The 20,351-nt window shown below is 35.9% G+C and overlaps 1 protein-coding gene across 1 annotated transcript in view; it reads left to right on the top strand.

Annotated features, from left to right (window-relative positions):
- Nucleotides 1-20,351, top strand: part of ARID4B (AT-rich interaction domain 4B) — a 125,623-nt gene that overhangs the window by 55,063 nt on the left and 50,209 nt on the right. Inside the window, exons 6-9 of the mRNA XM_065894836.1 lie at nucleotides 2,082-2,161; nucleotides 7,058-7,149; nucleotides 16,233-16,371; nucleotides 20,125-20,204. Of these exons, the coding sequence (XP_065750908.1) occupies nucleotides 2,082-2,161; nucleotides 7,058-7,149; nucleotides 16,233-16,371; nucleotides 20,125-20,204 (391 nt within the window). The remainder of the gene's footprint in view (nucleotides 1-2,081; nucleotides 2,162-7,057; nucleotides 7,150-16,232; nucleotides 16,372-20,124; nucleotides 20,205-20,351) is intronic.

A 20,351-nucleotide genomic window follows, 5' to 3' on the forward strand; every position in this document is an offset into this window, starting at 1 on the left:
CAACAGATGACATTTTTTAACTGCAATATTATGTTTCATAGCATTGGATGTCGCCAGTTACTTACTCATGATGTTGCCAGTTTTCTTGCTGTTGTAATAAATGCTGGATTGAATGTCTTTTGTACATGAACATTATTCTAATATTTCCCTAGTGTGTACATTGAGAACTAGGCATAGGTCGAAGGGAAATGGCCTTTTAAAGCTGTAGTAGGTTATGAAAACTGCTTTTCTAAAAGACTGTTAATTTACACTTCCATAAACAGTATATAAGTGTGGTGGTTGTCCTAACCCTTGTCAAATGTGATGTTAGTAATATTTTAAAATTTGTGCCTATCTGGACACAAAATAGTATCTCAGTTTTGCTTTAATATGCTCCTCCCATGATGAGTAGTGAGATTGGACATATTTTCATATGTTTATTGAAAGGAACATTATTTCATTTGTATTTTCTCTCGTTTGAATTGCCAGTTTATAGTGTCTTCCCAGTCCGCTCCTTTTCCTCTTGGGAAGGTTATCGTTTTCTTATTTTCAGGGTATGAGTTTATATATTTAAATGTATAAAGGGAATGTTAACCTTTGCCACTTCAGTTGCCAGTGTTCTTCTATTGCTTTACTCTTATCTCTGCTATCAATTTTCAAATCATAGTCAATTTTCCTGTGGTCACCTTTTCCTTTGTCATTTTAGTTTGAGTCTTGTTTAAGAAGGCTTTCCTTCCATCAGTGTTGTAAATTTGTCTTCCAATGTATTCTTCAATTTAAAGTTCTATTTTTTGTTTTACAAAGAGCTTTTTATTTCACCCACAGTTTTTTTTGAACATTCTGAAATATGATCAAATACTATTTTTTTCCAAATTGATAACAGAGTAATTATCCCAGTATTTATTGAATGGTAAAAATTCTTACTGTTTAATGATCTCAGAGATGAGAGTAAACATCTAGTAAAATGTCTTTGGTGATGTCAGAATTTGATGGAGCTTTCAAATAGTAATGATAAGTTTTGTGATATGAGAACAAAAACCTGGTGGAGAGGGAAAATTTGATTTTGAAGCCTAAGGATATATTTGCATTTGTGTAGGTTACAAGACCGTGAGCGGTTCTGTGTTGTTAAGTCTGTTTGATAATTAGGTGTGATTGACACTTTTATCATTGACTATTTTAGTTACTACATTTTTAAAAAGTACAAAGAGTTATTTATCCAGTCTCTTGTGATGTAAAAGCTCACATTATATATAAGAGCCTAATTTTGTTTTTTTGGCAAAAACCTCTGTTTATAAAATCAAGGCCTGGTAACTATTTAAAATAGAGGTACTCTCTTCCCGTGATTTGTGAGGCATGTAGTATATGCTAAGATTATTATATCATAAAGTGTACATCTATTCTGTATATATGTAAACTTACAACAGATTTTCTGGGACATTTTAGTACTTTAAATAAGCAGTTTTCAAGTGAGAGCAAATTAGCCCCCCAGGGAACATTTGACAATATCTGGAGACATTTTTGGTTGTCACAACTGGGAAGGGGGTGCTACTGGCATCTAGTGGCTGGAGGCCAGGGATGCTGTTAAATATCTCACAGTGCACAGGTCCCCATGACAGTCCCCATCTGGTCCAAAATGTTAGTAGTGCTGAGGTTGAGAAACACTGCTTTAAATAATAAAAATAGGGTAATTTTTAGGGGCAGTCTGAATATATAAACTTGTACTGTTATTTTTTGTTTATTAGGTAAATTTGTCAGTATTTACCAATAGGAAAATTTGCTTTTTCTTTACCATATTGAGAAGGATTAATCAGCATTTAAAAGGTTTCTTTCTGAAATGCTAACTTCTTATTTTCATTTGATGTTTTCTGTTCCAGGAAAGATGTTTTCATTACAGGTATATATATTTTTTTCCCTAGAAATTGGAAAACATACTCTACACTTGAAGTTGTTTGCTACAAAACTTAAAATGTGTACTGAATTTCAGATCTAATCTTTTAAAACAATAGCTCTGTTTGCACTGAGAAAGTTAAATGATAATTTATGTCATTTTGTTAATCTTTGAAAAACCCTTCAGTAGTTGCCATTTCTACCTCTTCTCACAGTTTTTGATGATGGAGATGAGAAGACACTGAGACGGTCTTCACTGTGCCTGAAAGGAGAGAGGCATTTTGCCGAAAGTGAAGTAAGTAATCACTTAACGAATGAACATGTCCTAGTATTTAGTACTGGGGGCAGGAAAGTTTTGCTTTCTCAACTCAAGCAGCTTACTTGTTAATCAGGAAAATTCATTAATACATAACAGCATGAGAGTGTAGTCTGTGAAACCTGTTTAAGGCCTTGTGTTTGAGTACCAGGTTCTCTGTGGGATTTTTTGTCTAAAAAAAATGTATTTTAACATTTGTCCATGAAGAAAAAACAACGGGATTGTTTATTACCGTTAGGCAACTTTTTTATAGAGTCCTTTAATTTTTAAATGTAGAAAAGAGATGTCTCATTTGTAATCTACTTGAACCCCATCATCATTAAAGGCTATGTAGATACTGCAAGCCATCCCTAGCTACTCCTGCTGCCAACCACTGACATTTACTATAGCCTCTCCTTGAAGAAGGCTTGCTTGACTGCCCTTTCTAAAATAGTCCCTTCCATTCCTCATAGCTCTTTAAGGTTGGTTTAGTTTTCTTTATAGCCCAGATCATTCTCACCACCAAAATATGTATATGTGCTTAATTATGTATTGTCTGCCTTCCTCACTAGATTGTGTCTCAGTGGCAGAGATTTTGTATGTCTTTTTCACCAGTTTGTTCCCAGTTCCTAGAACAGTGACTGGCACAGAGTAGGAACTGAATAAACATTAGCTGGATGAATAAATGAAGTGTTCATATTTGCCAGGGACTTTGCTTAGTGCTTTACATACATCCTTGCATTTACAACATTATGAGGGAGATACAATGCTTATCTACAACTCAGAGTTGATGAAAGTGATGAACAGAACTGGTTCTCAAACCAGCACTTTTTGGCACCAAAATCATGCTCTAAAATTGAAAGATGTTATTAAGTTACTAAGAGTGGAGGGCTCACAAAGTTTTGTAAATCAGTAACTTGCAATTCAGAATTTTAAAAATGGACATATTTGTTGCAAATAGCGTTATATTCTCTAGTCCAGCCTATGAATATTAATTAATGCACAGTGTGGCCAAACCAAGATTTCTTTTTTCTAGTAACTATTTAGAACAGTGGTTTTTTGGGGAATTTTAATATTTCTTTTAAATTATTAGACTTTATTTTATGTTTTTTTGTTATTTTCCCTTCCCGTAAATGAATTCCGATTTCAACTCAGAATTTGGGACAGATTCTCTGTATTATGATTCTGGCCTGTCTTTTCAGTCTCATACTCTGCTACTTCCCTGTACTTCTGACTTATAAGACTACTTGGTGTTTCCAGATTATGGCTCATACTTTCTTTTCTTGGTTTCTGCTGAGCCCTGCTCTTTTCAAGGCCATGAGAAAGGCTTCCTCCTACATGACTGTCTTTCATGAGCTCTCTAACCACATTTGATCTCTATATCCTTTGATACTTTTCCACTTCTCTTATTTTTATTTTATGGTCTTTTTGGTTACTTTTATCATTTTTTCTATAAAATGTAAGCTGTTTTGGCGGAATAGCCAAGTTTTTGTCATCTTGATGGGCTTTCCTTTTCCCAGTAGTGTTTTCTACACAAAAGCCTTCAGTAAATATTTGATGAATTAATTGTGAAGGTTTAAATATAGGAAATACATATAGCTTTGGACAAGTACAGTGAATTTGGCTTCTTACACTGATGAAGTAACAGAATTCATTCTGAGTTTATGTAATTCTTAGAAATAATTTCATTTCCCTTAGTTAGAACATGTGATAATTATAGTAGGTTAATGAATATGGGGACTTGAAGACTTGATTTTTTTCACCTAAGTGAAGGTATATGTCTTATGTATTTAATCCAGAGAAATATCGAAGATACTAATTTTGTATTTGCCAGGAGAATTTTAAGTTGGAATTGTTCATAAGACAGTTGTAGTATAAAGGCTGAAGCAATAAGAGCAAGTAGCTCAATGTATCCTTTTTAACTTCAGGAAGGATCGGTTTTACTGTGTGTGACTATATGTGTTGAACTTCATGTTTTGCTAGAGGGTATTGGAATACTGGTGTATGTTTTGCTAGAGGGTATTGGAATACTGGTGTATTATTCCTTACCCATTGCCATATGCCACGTGCTATGCTAGGTACTGGGAATACATGGGTAAGCTAAGTAGATGTGGAATTTATCCTTGGGTAACTTCTTTTTGCTTTTGAAGGAGACAAAGCATTAATTAATCAAAAATATAAAAATTTAAGGGTACTAGGAGCTGTGGAGACATGGCCAGGAGTATATTTAATCTACCATCTATGTATATTCTTTCCCTTATTTGATATTTCTGCTATTTTCAAAAAACAGTTTTAATTTTTTGGAAGTTTGCTCAGAGAATTGTTATTATTACTAATAACTTTGGCCTTTGAGTGAAAAGCCACATCACACTTGGCAGTATTGGGGGTCACTAATCCCATTAATAAGCTTCATACCTAAACAAAGACTTAAATTCAAAATTTTCACGATAAGAGATGATGATAAGCGGGTCAGTCAGTTTGAATTCCCGCACCAAAATCACTGGTTCTAGCCATAACCAGCTTAGTGAGGATGTTGCCTGTTTCCTGACATCTGTTGGAGTGTTTGGGTATTTCTATAGAGCATTCATAATTTGAATATTATCCAAAAGTAGTTTTATCAGCTGGTATTCTCTCTGTGCATTTACTACATGCAGTTGAAAACTCTGAAGAAAATTTAGATGAAATCCCAGCTCCGTATTTCCTGCAGCCCATTTTAGGTAACAGGGCTATCGGCGTGTTTCCCCCGGCCCTGTGGAATTTTCTTTGAGCCTTTGATATAGCCAGGAGTCTCTGGCTCTGCTCTGTTGGTTTAAGACAGGACAAATCCTACCCTCCCCTTACTCTTTTCTGTCATGTGTAATAAAGGTGTTCCTGCTTTCCAGGATTGGGGCCAGGGACAGAGATACTGCTTCCTATTATTCTAATTCTTTTTGACATACTAGGGAGAGATTGTGGTTTATTTGAGAATTCCTATATGTGATTCCTAGATAACTCTTCAGAAATCCTGGGTATTTTCTTTCCTAAATCAAGTGAAATGACTAGCAGATACTTAAAATAGAAATCACAGTACTTAATAGAAATCTCTGCTTTCAAGAGAGCAGCCTTAATTTTAGGAGAGGGGCATTTAGTTCTTTTGTTAGCTTGACAGAAAGTGAAGCCAAATTAATTTATTTTTCCTGTTTACCGAATACAGTACTTGGAAATTTTCACCCTTGGGAAGCATAATTAGGAGTTAATGACAGGTCATTTCTGAAGAGGTTTTGTCTGGCATATTATTGTATTTGGGCCAGCTTTTGCTTCCAAATATTTTTTAAATGCCTGACTTACAAACTAAATTTGAAAGGTTAGGTTTTCAGCCCTATAAAAGTTACGATTTTTGTCTATCGTTACTGCCTTTTTCCTATACTGTATCCTTTGTTGTTGGATATCTATATGTACCTTAAATATATTTACATATATTCTAACAAATTATGCAAAATAGATGAATATGCTTCCCCCTTTCATGTTTTAGTTCATCGTTGTTTCAACAAAATTATCTCAGTTTTAAAAATAAAAGTTAAAACTTTTCTTTTAAATATTAACATTAGTTTGTATTTAGATATCTGATCTTTAAGTTGATGGACACCCTTTCATAACATTCTTGTTTGTAACTTTGAGAAGTCTTTATCCTAAGTAGTTCCTCACCCTCACTTCCACTCTGACAGTTTTTCTGGGCTCTTTAGTTCCCCTTGTGTTCATAAAAGTATCTGCAATAGCAAAGGTTCTGATGGAAGAATAAAAGGAATAGTAACTGTGGAAAATCATTAGGATGCAGAAAAAGTAAGAATATTACCAACATTGATATTCAGAGAATTAGTTGGGATAGCATCTTCAGATTGATACCTTAACTTTTTAGATATATAAACCTTTTCAGGAAATAATGGCATGAAAAATCCAAGAAGTCTCTGACATGGAGAAACGAAGGGATTTCAGAATCCCTTTTTCTTCATTCTGCTTTTAACCAACAACCAGTTCCTTCCCTGGAAATCATTATTTTTGAATGGGGTGAGGGATAAAAGGGTCGACATGAATTACCAGTTGATAACAAGAAAGAAGTGTTCATTTGTTGATTATTATCTTCATACCAAGCACAGTATTGGATGTTGCAGATTAAAAAGGAAGGGAAAATAAAATATTAACTGTAGAAAAACTGATTTTTACATTTTCTTCAAAAAAGGTTTCTTGCGGGAAATTCCCAGGCCGTCTAGTGGTTAGGTGCTTTCACTGCTGGGGCCCGGGTTTGATTCCTGGTTGGGGAACTAAGATCCCGCAAGCCGCAAGGGACGGGGGTGGTGGGGTCAGGGGTCGGGGGAGAAAGGTTTACTGCAGAAAATGTTTGCAAAGTCATAATATAGGATATCTGAAGCCCTTTTCTCAAGCAGTTGATGCTTATCCTGATAATTTCGTTTCTGTTACTTACTAAGAATTCTATCTTGTGGATTGGGATTCCCTATATGCAAAGAAAAATTTGAGCTGCAGTTGGCCCAACCTAGGGGTTAGGTACTTGCACATAGGTTTCTTATCTCTCAAATCTGTTGTTTCCACTGAGTTTTATTTGTTTTATATTTTAATCATTCTTAGGAGTCTGTCAATCCTTAAATAGATAATGAAATTATCTAGAGAGAAAAACGAAATTTCTTTTCACTTTTTTTTTTCCCAGCCATGGGCTCATTCATCTTTATTCTAATATCTTTGAAATGAGAGTTTTCTATCTTTAGGAAAGTTGTATTTTTGTCTCCCTCAGGGGAAGTTTTAAATCTCAAAATCTAAGCATATTCTTAAACTGATTTGGTTTAAAAAGAAAAAAAAAAGCTTGCAACGTAATAACTTTTGATGGGTTTATGTTCCTACCCACAGACATTAGACCAGCTCCCACTCACCAACCCTGAACATTTTGGCACTCCAGTCATAGGAAAGAAAACAAATAGAGGAAGAAGATCTAATCATATGTAAGTCCATTTTCATAACTGTTAGTTGAACCTGAATTGATTTCTCCTTCCAGTATTGTTTTAGTAGTTATTAATTTTAAATTGTAACTTGCAAAATGCTAACTGAATGGAAGAGTACTTTCAGACTCTCTGGCATGGGTGCTTGAGGTTCTCCATGCTCAGTCAACTTTAACAGCTATATTATTTATCTGCCTGCCATTTCTCCTTACACGTATCTTGATGTCATTGTCAAAATGGAATTAGTCAATATTTCCTGAATGATACATCCTCTGTTTTCCTGATGTCATGTTTTTTATTCATGCTGTTTCTGTCTTAAATGCCACCCTTCCATGCCACCGGCTCACTCATTCTTCAGTTCTTAACCAGAAATGCTCCCACATTTATGTGAACCATTTTGTGCCTCCCCACTCTTTCCTTAAAAACAGACATGTTTTTTTTCTCCTCTGAGCCCTCTAAATCCTTTGCATTTATCTAATGTCATAGACAGTATTTCACCTATTATTATCACTGTCGTGTTTGTTTTCCCTTCTTAGTAATTTAAATCTTCCTAACAGCCGAACTATCTTACTTATTTTTATGTCTTCTTGCAGTTGTGCCACATGTTCTGCATATTTAACAAATTACTTTCAATGAAATGTGCTTAGGCTCCAAAAGGCTTTAAATTAAAAAGGATCACAGGATCAAAGAGTCATGAAATTTCAAGTCATCAGAGAGAAAGAAACAATCTTCAAACAGTTTCAGGAAGAAAAAATAATTTATTGCAAAGGAGTGAGAAGCAGAATGGCATCAGACTTCTCAATAGTAACACTAGATGCCAGTGGTCAGTAGAATGCAGAATGGAGGAATGGAAGTTTCTATTAAAGGGAGGACTTGTTATCTAGTATGATGGAACATTGGGGGGAAATTAAAGATATGATGATAACAGATAGAGAAAAAAATAGTAAAGGCGTTTAGTTTCTCCCCTCAAAATTATATAAGAAAAGAACACTATAGTAATAGGATGGAGGGTAGAGAGGTTGCTTAAATGTAAAAGTTAAGTCCTTAAAACAACGGGAAGTCAATACAATGACGTCTAAAATGTATAAATATAGAAATAGTGGTATAGGACTGTTATTTAGAGATAAGGTATTAACTGTCAGAGCTGAAAGAGCTAAAAGCAGTTGCTTCCGCAGAGCAGAAGAAAATGGGAGAGGATGGGGCAAGAGAATGTAGTTTTTAATTTATTCTGTTAGAGGTTAAATTGTTTAAAAACGATTTTGAATATTTCACTCAGATAAAATTTTTAAAAATTTAATGTGCCTGAGCCAAATATTGTCAGAGTAGCTATTAAAAATATTGAATTGAATTATTGAAACTTGTAATGTAAGTGAATGCTTTCATTCAAAGTAATAGAGTTAGGTATTAAATCTAATAGTGGCTAAGCTTTGGAGATAAAAATTGGGTAAGCCCTCTCTCTCATATAGCTTAGTTGCAGCCTTACAGCAAACTCATGAAGGTAGGTATTATTTTTATCCCTATTAAAAATTGGGGAAATTGGCCTCAGAGACAGCAACTAATCCAAGGAACACAGGAAGGAAGGGACCAGGACTTGACCTCACCCATGTTCCATAGGCCTTTTCCCACTCAATTGATTGACTGTTTTTTATTTAGAGTACTACAGTTACTTTCCAAATGAGTTTTAACAGGAAATAAATAATGACTCATTTGAGGGAGGAAATTAAAAGACTAATCCTTGCATTGAAAAAATATTTAATATTACTTATTTTCCTGCTAGTGATTTGGGCCATGCATTTCTTTTTCTCACTTAACTCTGAATATTGTAGAAAATGTTTTTCTCAATTAATAGGTGACAAATGTCTCTCACTTGCAGTGTAACTTGCTGGTCACTTGATTGTTTTTAGGATACTGAGGTTGTAACTATTATTTACTCTTCTTTGTATAACTTTGAAAATATGAGTCTTCTAGTCAGAAAGGAAAATAGATGAAAAATGTGTAAGGGCATTATTAGTATGAAAGAGTCCTCTTGTGATTACTAGATGTTATTGTGATCTAATATTGTTTTCAGTTTTTTCAGAGGGCTATTATATTGCCATAAAATATTCACTGAAGCACTTATAGGTTAAATCTTTTGACATCTCTGAAAATAACTTCAATTGTGAATTAAAATTTTATCTACCATTGATCATTAGGGTCTTCCCGTAGCTTTATAGTCAACTCTTTTTTTTAATAGAAATTTATTTATTTATTTACTGTTTTTGGCTACATTGGGTCTTTGTCGCTGTGCGTGGGCTTTCTCTAGTTGCGGCGAGCTGGGGCTACTCTCGTTGTGGTGCGTGGGCTTCTCATTGCGGTGGCTTCTCTTGTTGTGGAGCACAGGCTGTAGGTGTGCGGGCTTCAGTAGTTGTGGCAGGCGGGCTTAGTAGTTGTGGCTCACGGACTCTAGAGCGCAGGCTCAGTAGTTGTGGTGCACGGGCTTAGTTACTCCGTGGCGTGGGATCTTCCTGTACCAGGGCTTGAACCTGTGTCACCTGCCTTGGCAGGTGGATTCTTAACCACTGCGCCACCAGGGAAGCCCCTAGTCAACTTAATTAACTATGATTGATGATGTCAGAACAGTGAGGTGTGGGTGTATTTAATGTAAATTTATTTCATTGGCAAAGATTTTCCACTTCTCCAGCTCTTGAGAGTGAAAGTGTGGCTGAGTTAAGAGTGTGAACAGTAGGGACTTCCCTGGTGGTCCAGTGGTTAAGACTCTGTGCTTCCACTGTAGGGGGCACAGGTTCGATCCCTGGTTAGGGAACTAAGGTCCAGAATGCCGCACGATCCCCCCGCCCCCCGAAATAAAAGAGTGTGAACAGTGGAGCAAAATGGCATGGGTTTGACTCCTGCCTCTGCCACTTCTTTGCTGTGTAACCTTGGGCAGGATGCTTAGTCTTTTCATGCTTCAATTTTCTCATCTGTAAAATTGCGATAATAGTATTCCCTGTCTCTCAGAGTTGTTGCAAAGGTGAAATGAATTCTGTCCTTTAAAGGGTTTAAGTAGTAAATAATCACTATGTAAGTACTGGATATCATCATCGTGTATTGAATGAAAAACTTTAATGAAATACTAGTATGTAACATGATTTCATTTACATGTAAAAATGTGTTTATATGTGAGTATGTAAAAATTCTGCTTACTAGTGCTTATGTCCAACAGGAAGGACTGTTTTGGGCTATATTTTATGAATTTAAAAACAGTATTCCTGTATTGTATATTATATAATATTATAGGGAAAACAGTGTTTGAATCAAGAATTCTTTTAATTTTGAAAAAAATTGCATCTAATATTTAGACATATTTTACCTTTCTACAGATGTCATCCAGAAGTGTAAAAAAATTTTTTAAATAAGATAATTTATGGAATCTCACATAGAATGGTCTACAAAAAGGACCAAACGGGAATTCCCTGGTGGTCCAGTGGTTAGGACTCCATGCTCTCAATGCCAAGGGCCCAGGTTCAGTTCCTCGTCGGGAAACTAAGATCCCACAAGCCGTGCAGTGCGGCTCCCCCCAAAAAAGACCGAAAATTATAGTCTATTAAAATAATGTCTGCTATGTTTCTTTGCTGAAGTCTCCCTTTCTTGTATATGAGAAGAAAACGTGTAGTTGTCACTGAGCAAGTTTATCTTTGCTTTCTAAAGACTCTAGCAAACATTCTGAGTTAGTGATTTTCCTGTTGAGAATCTGTGTGTAATGAAAGATTTGCTGTTGGGATTGTGTTGTACATGGGCAAAGTATGAAGGCAGGCGAAAGGTTGAGAATTACTAGTGTTGGAAATGAAGCGCAGCCCATCTGCAGTCTTACTTTGCTTGCTGTTCCTTCCGCCTCACTACTGTGCTCTTTCTCACTGCCAACAGACGCCATGATGTTCATGCTTAGTGCTTTAAGCCTTGGTGTGTAAGTGCCACAGGCAAGTACCACAGTTTAAAGTGCTCACCTCCTTAAATTACGCTTCCTCAAAGTTCTTTCTCCCCTTTCTTCAGAGTGATTTTCTGCAACAAAGTCTGGAACCTGGATCTTAAGGTCATTTATCTGACCTTCATTTCCTCTTCCATTACTCAACTCAAAAAGGTCTTCATTATGGTTCTCTGATTGCCGTTTAAAATTTGTACAAAGATAAATAAGGTTATCTCTTCCCAGGATTCCCCAGACTCCACTGTTGCAATGGTATATCACTACCTTTGTTTTCTTTTAAGAACTGTTAATCTACATACATACCAGTTAATCTGCCTCCAGCCATTCCAAAATTATTATTTTTTTTTTGTGGTACGCGGGCCTGTCACTGTTGTGGCCTCTCCCGTTGCAGAGCACAGGCTCCAGACGCGCAGGCTCAGCGGCCATGGCTCACGGGCCCAGCCGCTCCACGGCATGTGGGATCTTCCCGGACCGGGGCACGAACCTGTATCCCCTGCATCGGCAGGCGGACTCTCAACCACTGCGCCACCAGGGAAGCCCCCAAAATTATTTTTGATACCTTCCTTTAATTGTTTTATTTATATATAGTCTGCTTTTAATCCTAATATATTCAGATATTTTATTTTTTAAAGATTATCATCATTAAAGCAAGTTATTGATCCTTTTGATTATGTATAACCTGAGTGAATTTTGCCCTTATAATTTACATTGTATGCAGAGGTTTTCTTTGATTCTACCTAAAGAATAGAATTTTGAAATTATAGAAGTATTTGTGCCCCTCTCCCTCAAAAGTTTTTTCCAATAACCTGGCAAAAGTATATATGCAACTGCTATTGTAGGATAGCAGTCTACTTGCTGTTATCCTTCAGAAAAAGGATAGAGCATAATAAGGCTTATAATGATATTTCTTAGAGATTATTTGTGGGTACAGGTTCTACCCAGTGACAGTGCTAAGATTTACCCAATAAACTAGTGATTTGTACCTGGTATACAGGTCTGCAGACCTTTAAAAAAATTTTTTTTATTGAGGTATAGTTCACATGTAAAATTCACCCTTTTAAAGTATTCACTGTTCAGTGTTTTTTAGTATATTCACAACATTTTTACAACCAGCACCACTATCTAAGTCCAGAAGTTCTTTATATTATTCACTGCTTTATTCTGATATGAGAATTTGATTCTAGTTTCCTTCTTGATAAAAATTGGGAAAAAATTAAAACACTTTTATTAAGTCTGTACATGTTCTTATGTTCTGTATGTTTTAATCTCTTAAGAAGCTACACGTGTTCAGTCTTCCTGATACTAATACAGATGTTTAATCTACTGTACAAAATTTGAAACTGAGTTAGTTGTTTGAAAGAATAAGGATCATTAAAGTCCGAATTTCATTTCAGAGATTGAGCCTCTGCAGTTTCTGGCTCAATTTTATATTTGTACCTCATTATTTGATATTCTTTGGCAAGTGTCTTGTCTAAAGTTCTTCTGACTTGATTTACAATTAATTTACAGTTAATAGTGATGTGTGATCAGCTTTAAGTGTCTAGCTGTTAGTTTGTTTAGTAAACGTTCTCATGTAATTAGCTTTGTTTCCAGTGGCATCATCAGACATTATTTCAGAGACAGTACATTATTTTGTTGTGGCTCTATGAACACATACCTGGTACCAGAGAAGCAACAGTGTCAGAGGGGAATAAACACCAAGCAGACTCTCTGCTTGTTCTATCTTTGCTCCCTTAACGTATTTCTGATGCTCATTTATTTTAGTATATCAGTTTACTGAGTACTAGTCTTATGTAAACAATTTCCTGGCTAAACTCCACTAAAAGGTAAAGTTAAAAGGAGCCTTAGGTATAATGGTATGGTTAATACTGGTTGTATACATTATACTGATTGTATACATTTTGTGATTTCAGGAGAAATAGAAATCAGAAGTACCACAGTAAAAAGAAATAAACCTATTCACTTCACTTACTTAGTCAACAAATATTTATTGAGCATCTGAACTGTGCCAAGCACTGTTCAGGTACTTAGGATATATCAGTGAACAAAACAGGTATTTATAAAATCTCCAGGGCACTTCCCTGGCGGTCTAGGAGTTAAGACTCTGCGCTTCCACTGCAGGGGGCATGGGTTTGATATCTGGTTGGGGAACTAAGATCCCACATTCCCTGCGGTGTAGCCAAAAAAACCCCTCTGCCTTTAGAGCTTATATTCTCTCGTATGCGGGGAGATGGACAATACAGAAAAAAACAGAAGAATTAAGTAAATTATGTAGTATGATAAATTTGTAAGTGCTGTGGAAATAATAAGAGTAAGGTTGGGCGGGGGAATTGGGATGGGCAGGTTATAAATTTGAATAAGGTGATCAGTGTAACGTAATTGAGGTGACATTTGAACAGACACTTAGAGGAGGTGAAAAAGTTTCCAAATGTCTGGGGATAAAGCATTCTAGGCTGTTTCTCTGCCAAGGGGAGGAGTAGTTGGTGGAGAAAGTGAGGCCAGGGGATCTTCTGTTTTTTTAAGTGGGAGAAGTAACAGCGTTTTCTTAGAAATAACACTATACTGGTAGAACTCAATCTAGTAGAGGCAGAAAAATTGATACAGGAGAGAGAAGCGAGCATTGCTGGAATAAAGGCTTGAGTAGGTGAGAGGGAGGAGGAAATCTAGTCCACGAGTGGGGAATGGTTTTGGAGTGGAGTCTGGACATGATGTGAAGTGGATGGATGTTTTATGTAGCCAGTCAGTTTACATTTTTATATATATAACTTTATCGTGTGTGAAGTCTTCACATTTGTTAAGTCTTATGAAAGAAATTAGGATTTTCATTACTGTTGCAGATGACATTGTTAGCCAAGTAAGGCCCAGTTTTCTCTTTCTATGTTTTACAAATTTGATTAATGTTATTTGTGACATTGTGACTTTCTGTCTTGCTAATGATAATGGCAGAAAGGGTATCCATAAAACCCCAGCTGAATGAGTCTTCTGTGACTACTTTGAAAAAAGCAGTAATTATGGTTTTAAATTTGGTTGTGTTGTCCTTGAGAAGTTCTTCTAATCAAGTAGAAATCAGACTTGTGAAGTCTGTCATTATTATCCCAAGCTTTGTGCCAATTTGTAAGGTTTTATGCTCTGCTAATATGAAGGTGTGTTGATTTTTCCTGCTACCTACTTTCTAGGTCAGGGTTAAACTGCTTTAAGTGCCATTTGAAGTACAGTAGTTCTACTCAGTAGCAAATTTTGAAGATTTGCTTTTTTTAAAAAAATGATTTATTTTATTTATTGTTTTTGGCTGCGTTGGGTCTTGGTTGCTGCACGCGGACTGTTCTCTGGTTGCAGCGAGCGGGGACTACTCGTCGTTGCGGTGCGCGGGCTTCTCATTGTGGTGCGCTTCTCTTGTTGCAGAGCGTGGGCTCTAGGCATGCGGGCTTCAGTAGTTGTGGCATGTGGGCTCAGTAGTTGTGGTGCACGGGCTTAGTTGCTCTGCGGCATGTGGGATCTTCCCGGACCAGGGCTCGAACCTGTGTCCCCTGCATTGGAAGGTGGATTTTTAACCACTGCACCACCAGGGAAGCCCTGCTTTGTTTTTTTATCACGGGACAATTTTTAGGTTAATTGAGTGATCACTGAAATCAGATAGTGATATTCCGCCTGTCACTCTAAAATGTTTAATAGTATTATAATAGGTTTTGCTTCCTTTATATTTACGTCGGAATATATAAATATATATTGGAATACATTGGAATATATAAATATAAAAGGATGACATTTATATTGTCATCCTGTTTTATTTTATAAAATATCATTTTTATTTTATTATTTTTCTCATTCTCTTGCAGTCTATTTATTCAGCTTTCTTAGTATCATTACTTATTCTGGGCATTTTTTTTTTGATTCATAAAGCCCATTTAATTTTTATTGGAATATAGTTGCTTTACAATGTTGTGTTTCTACTGTACAGCAAAGTGAATCAGCTATACGTATACATATGTCCCCTCTTTTTTGGATTTCCTTCCCATTTAGGTCACTACAGTTATTGTGGGCATTTTGATCACAGTTACTAGAATCTGTTTTCTTTACCACTAATTGTGGGCTTTCTCAGAACCAGATTCAGAATTTTTTTTTGTTTTTGTTTTCCTTTTTACTATACTTTCCTCTAACATCAAATGGATGGTTTTGTATAGTTCCTTTTTCTTTTTTCTAACTTACTAGTCCAATATACAGTGTAACTGAAAGGAATTTTTTTTTTTTTGCGGTACGGGGGCCTCTCACTGTTGTGGCCTCTCCCATTAGTGGCCATGGCTCACGGGCCCAGCCGCTCCGCGGCATGTGGGATCTTCCCGGACCGGGGCACAAACCCGTGTACCCTGCATCAGCAGGCGAACTCCCAACCACTGCGCCACCAGGGAAGCCCAAGGAGTTTTTAACATAATACAAAAGAACCATATTGTGCATCTTATGAATATGTAGTTTGTGTATATTTGATATTAAAGACAGCAATGGTGATCTCTTACCAGAGTGTTTCCTCTCCTCAGCCTGATCCCCATTAATAAAGATCTGCCTTCCCCTATTTAAAATTAGCTTTGGAGGAATTCCCTGGCAGTCCAAAGTTTAGGACTCCGTGCTCTCACTGTGGCGGCCCAGGTTCAATTCCCTGGTCGGGCAACTGAAGATCCTGTAAGCCGTGTGGTATGGCCAAAATAAATAAATAAATAAAATTAGCTTTGTCCTGGGAGTGTAAAACTGCCATCTCCAGAATTCCTTTAATCTGAGAGGAGGATCTAGTATATTTTAGTGCAGTACTGGGATGCTTCATATGGAGCCTTTAGCTTTTTGAGAATTTGGGGACCAGTGTTATTCTGTTCTGATCTTTCCCTTAATGTTTTAAAATAGCACTAAATAAATCCAGAAGATTTTTAGGAAAATGGATTGCTTTCCTCTAATGATAACCTTTTTAAAATTATTATTATTTTTTAGAAATTTAGAAAATTATTTAAAAATTTAAATTAGCCGTTCTGTAGGTTGTAGGAAATGGGGTAAGATTTCTAGAATACCTGTATTCATCAGCTTGGTGTGCTTATTCTTTGTGAAGATAAATAGAAATATTTCATTTTTTTTCTTTCCCTAGACCAGAGGAAGAGTCTTCTTCATCCTCCAGTGATGAAGATGAGGATGATAGGAAACAGATTGATGAGCTGCTAGGAAAAGTTGTATGTGTAGATTACGTTAGTTTGGATAAAAAGAAAGCACTATGGTTTCCTGCATTGGTGAGTAACTTCAGTATGAAAGAGTTTAATTTTCAACTATATAAGTTCATGAAGAAAACGGTTGATTTTCTTACTAGTGTTTTTTCATAGGTACAAAATGGGGAAATGGTTTTAGCATCATTCAGTTCACACAAAATTACTTTGAAAGTTATTTCTGAGTACAAAGAACTCCTGAAGTCATCCGAGAAAGGATGAAAATCATGATAATTTTAGAGGCTAGGTATGTTACACTGCTCAATTTTGGGTGAAAAATTCCTCATGCAAACTTTTAAAACTTCTAAATCTACCATGCAAAAGGCTGCAAAAGAAGAACAGAATCTTGTTTTCTACTGTTGTCTACAAATGATATCTGTTTTTCATCCTTTTCGGTAAACATTTTGTATTCTTTATCCCAAGTGTTTAGTGTTTTGCACAAAATAAATGCCCAATAATTGTCAACTCTTACAGTTATAATTAAAACTGATGAGGGCAATTATTTGAATAAGTATAAATACTTTATGATACCTTTTTACCTTTGCATATATCCATCTATCCATTACACATTTATTGGATGCCTGTTATGTGTAAGGATTGTGCTAAGGTCTTTATGCTGATTATGACGTATGTATTATTTATCCTCATTTTAGAGATAAGGAAACTGAGTGTTAGAAGGGTTAAGTAACTTGTCAAGCTTTGGGTTAATGGCATGCTAAAAACGGAAGTGTCAGTGTATGTGATCATTTCTTTTTTCCTAAAGCACTAAGATTCTTTGAAAGAATTTCTTTTGAAAACATGTTTTAAAAGAGCTTTGTGTGTCTTTTTCTAAAACAAAAGGAACATTAAAATTTGCACTTTAGTATTTTCAGTATTAATTTAAGATTCTCTCATCATAATTTCTAAATAGTTTCCTTGATGATGAGAAAAATATTTAAAGATATACAATACTGAAAGGTTAGTAATCTGCTTAGTCAATGATTTTATCATTATTTTAAAAATCTTAGCATTAGTGATACATATTATCCTCCCCACAAATTTGAGATCTTTTGGAAAGTGATAAATAATTTTTATCAACTAGAGTGAGAAATTGTGTTTTGAATCAAACAATCTTGACATAATCACATAAACAGTATTTGTATTTCTATTTTTAAAATTAGTGTTTATAAATTGAGTAAATTTTAACAACTGCTTGGTAACATCATGTTAGAGAACAATTGCATACTTCTAGGAACTATTAATAGCCACCATGTTTTGAGCACTCCTGGCCAGGCACTGTGCTAGCTTGTTCATGTAAGCACATGGTCTCATTTAATGCTAATTGAGGCTGAAACATAAGTGGTATTTACCCCCATTTTAAGGGGAGGAAATCTTAGCTTCCCTGACTCACGCAGTCCTCTTTTTCAGTTTCCTTCACTGTTTCTCCTCCAACCAAGCTTTAAATGTTGTTATTCAAGGTTCAGAATATATCACATTGTATTCTCTTTAGGGTGATCTCATCCCCTTTTATAGCATTGGTTGCAGAGATAATAAACTGAAATGTCTTAGGGACCAAAGAAAATCACATGCATGGGTGAATGGGATAAAATGTGGATTGTAGTTGCTGTAAGAGAATGGAGAGTGAACCCACTTACACGCCATCGTCAGCACTGGCCAGAGCTGTCACGTGTGTGGTTTTCAAAATCCTAAGCTCATGAGAAAGAAAAAAATGTGTGATTTTGGCTCACAGTTTTAGAGCCCTGATATTTATTCTGTTTACTCCCAAGTTTATAGCTTAGAGTTCAGACCCCTACTCTGAGCTCTGGACCTGGGTATCTATCTATCATTATCTCCACTTGGCTGCCCTTTAGTCACCTCAAAATTTAATTCACCTCAAAATTTAATAAGCCTAAAGCTAAATTTATTCTCTCCTCCCTTATTCCCAAACATGACCCTTCTCCATTGTTTCCTCTCCCTGTGAATGACACCATATGCATGAGGCAGAAATGTAAGCATTTCTCTGTCATCTCTCTGTCATCTCTCTGTCATCTCTCCACTTCCCTAATTATCGCTAATATTTCTTGTTCCTTTAATTTGCCATCAGCACCACTTTACATCCAGGTCACCATCTCTCACCTGGAAGATTTGCAGTAGCTTCATCTCTTCCAACTCTTGTCCTTCTCTGGTCCATTTTCTTTATGACAGTCAAAGTAATTTTTTAAAAGGCAATTCTATTATGACATTATCTTGCTTTGGATCCTTCCCTTGAAGAGTTTAGATTTTATCCTCAGAATTAACATGGCATACAAGATTGACAAATCTGAACTCTGTTTACCTCACTTATTCAGCCCAGGCAGAAAGTTAGCTACATTGACCTTTTGCTTCCTGGAATGGGCTCCACTGCTTGCTGTGTCAGACCCTTCGCATTTCCTCTGCTTGCAGCGCAGCCCTGTGGTACACACGTGTACACACATACATCCTTCGTCAAGCCAGTTTCTACTCAGCTTTCAAAGCTGAGCTTAAATGTTGTGTCCTCAAGAAAGTGGTTCCTGACCACCTAGATAAAGACTTATCACAATAGCAGTTAAATAAATGTACACTTACTTGTTTAGTGCTTGTCTTTCCAGCTAGAATACAAGCTCATTGTGGGGAGGAACGGTGACTGACTAGGCCTCTGTGGTCTAGTACGGTACCTTGATGAAATAGTTAATATTTGTAGAGTGACTGGATGAATGAATGAACAGATATTAAGTACTTACTTCTGGACTTTTTTGAAATGATAGGAAAGTTTTCGTAGATGCTAACGCATGTAAAAGACTTTCATGAGTGAATTATTTCATAATGCCATCAACATTTAAGCAATGCTTAATGCAGTGCAGTTACAATTATGGAAATTGTTAACCTTTTAAAGACTGAACTAGAACTTACCTGTTTCTCACTCCTCTCAAACCTGTGGTGAGAATACATGCCTTTATGTACTATTGTGTCATTTTTCAGAGCTAATGAGACAGTCCTTAAATCTGTCATACTTACTTAGCCCATTTTTCATTAAAAGCTGTAAATATACTATTGTTCTTGGTATATCTAGTGGGCTATCTTGGGATTAAAATAATAAAAATTTATAGGTGTCTTACATTAGTATTACCTTTGGGAAGGCATGCTTTATCCTTTAAGTAATAGTTGAGATGACTTCAAATAAAATAAATCTTTATTTTGTTCATAATAAATCTTATACAGACTCCAGGAAGGTACCCAGTTTAAAATGCTTACTTTTTAGAGTGGGTAGTAGTATGGAGAAATTTTAGCATGTGTTAAAGTGTATATTTAAATGTAAGTAATCAGTGGAACGTCATCTCTGTCTTTTTTAAGATAGAGACTGCTCTGATTAAGGTTCTGATATCTGATCCCATTTTGGTCCTGCTGTTCTCATAGCCCTGCTGCAGACCCTTTGTTAGGACTAGCCCTCCCTCTTTTTCCACCCCTGAGCTACTCTCATTCCAGCTTTCTATTTCTGCCTAGACTTTGTCCACAGCTTCAGTCTAGTCATAGCCACAGTTCTGCTCTCAACACTGTGCCTGTGTAAGAAAACAATGTGGATTAATCCAGAGAGCGGGAAGGATATAAACTTAAAATTACGTGTGTGTGTTCCCACATGTGTGTGTAGCTGTTTACCCTCAAACTAAAATTAGTTTTTAAATTTTAAGCTGAAACTATTTTTGAAAAGGATTTAAGTAATTGATACTTATATAACTATCTATAAATGTGCTTTTAGTTATAATAGTTTCACACTTTTTTTAAAAGGTGGTTTGTCCTGATTGTAGTGATGAAATTGCTGTGAAAAAAGACAATATTCTTGTTCGATCTTTCAAAGATGGCAAATTGTAAGTATAATTCGCTTGGTATGAAAAATATGCTGTTTTTCCAGATTGGGATGGTAAATTATAAATTAGTTATTTCCAATGACCTTATGCTTTTCCTTCTCATCATACACGATGTTTCAGAGTATGGTCATTTTTCATATTATCATT

Source organism: Phocoena phocoena, chromosome 16 (assembly GCF_963924675.1).
Source record: "Phocoena phocoena chromosome 16, mPhoPho1.1, whole genome shotgun sequence".
Taxonomy (NCBI): domain Eukaryota; kingdom Metazoa; phylum Chordata; class Mammalia; order Artiodactyla; family Phocoenidae; genus Phocoena; species Phocoena phocoena.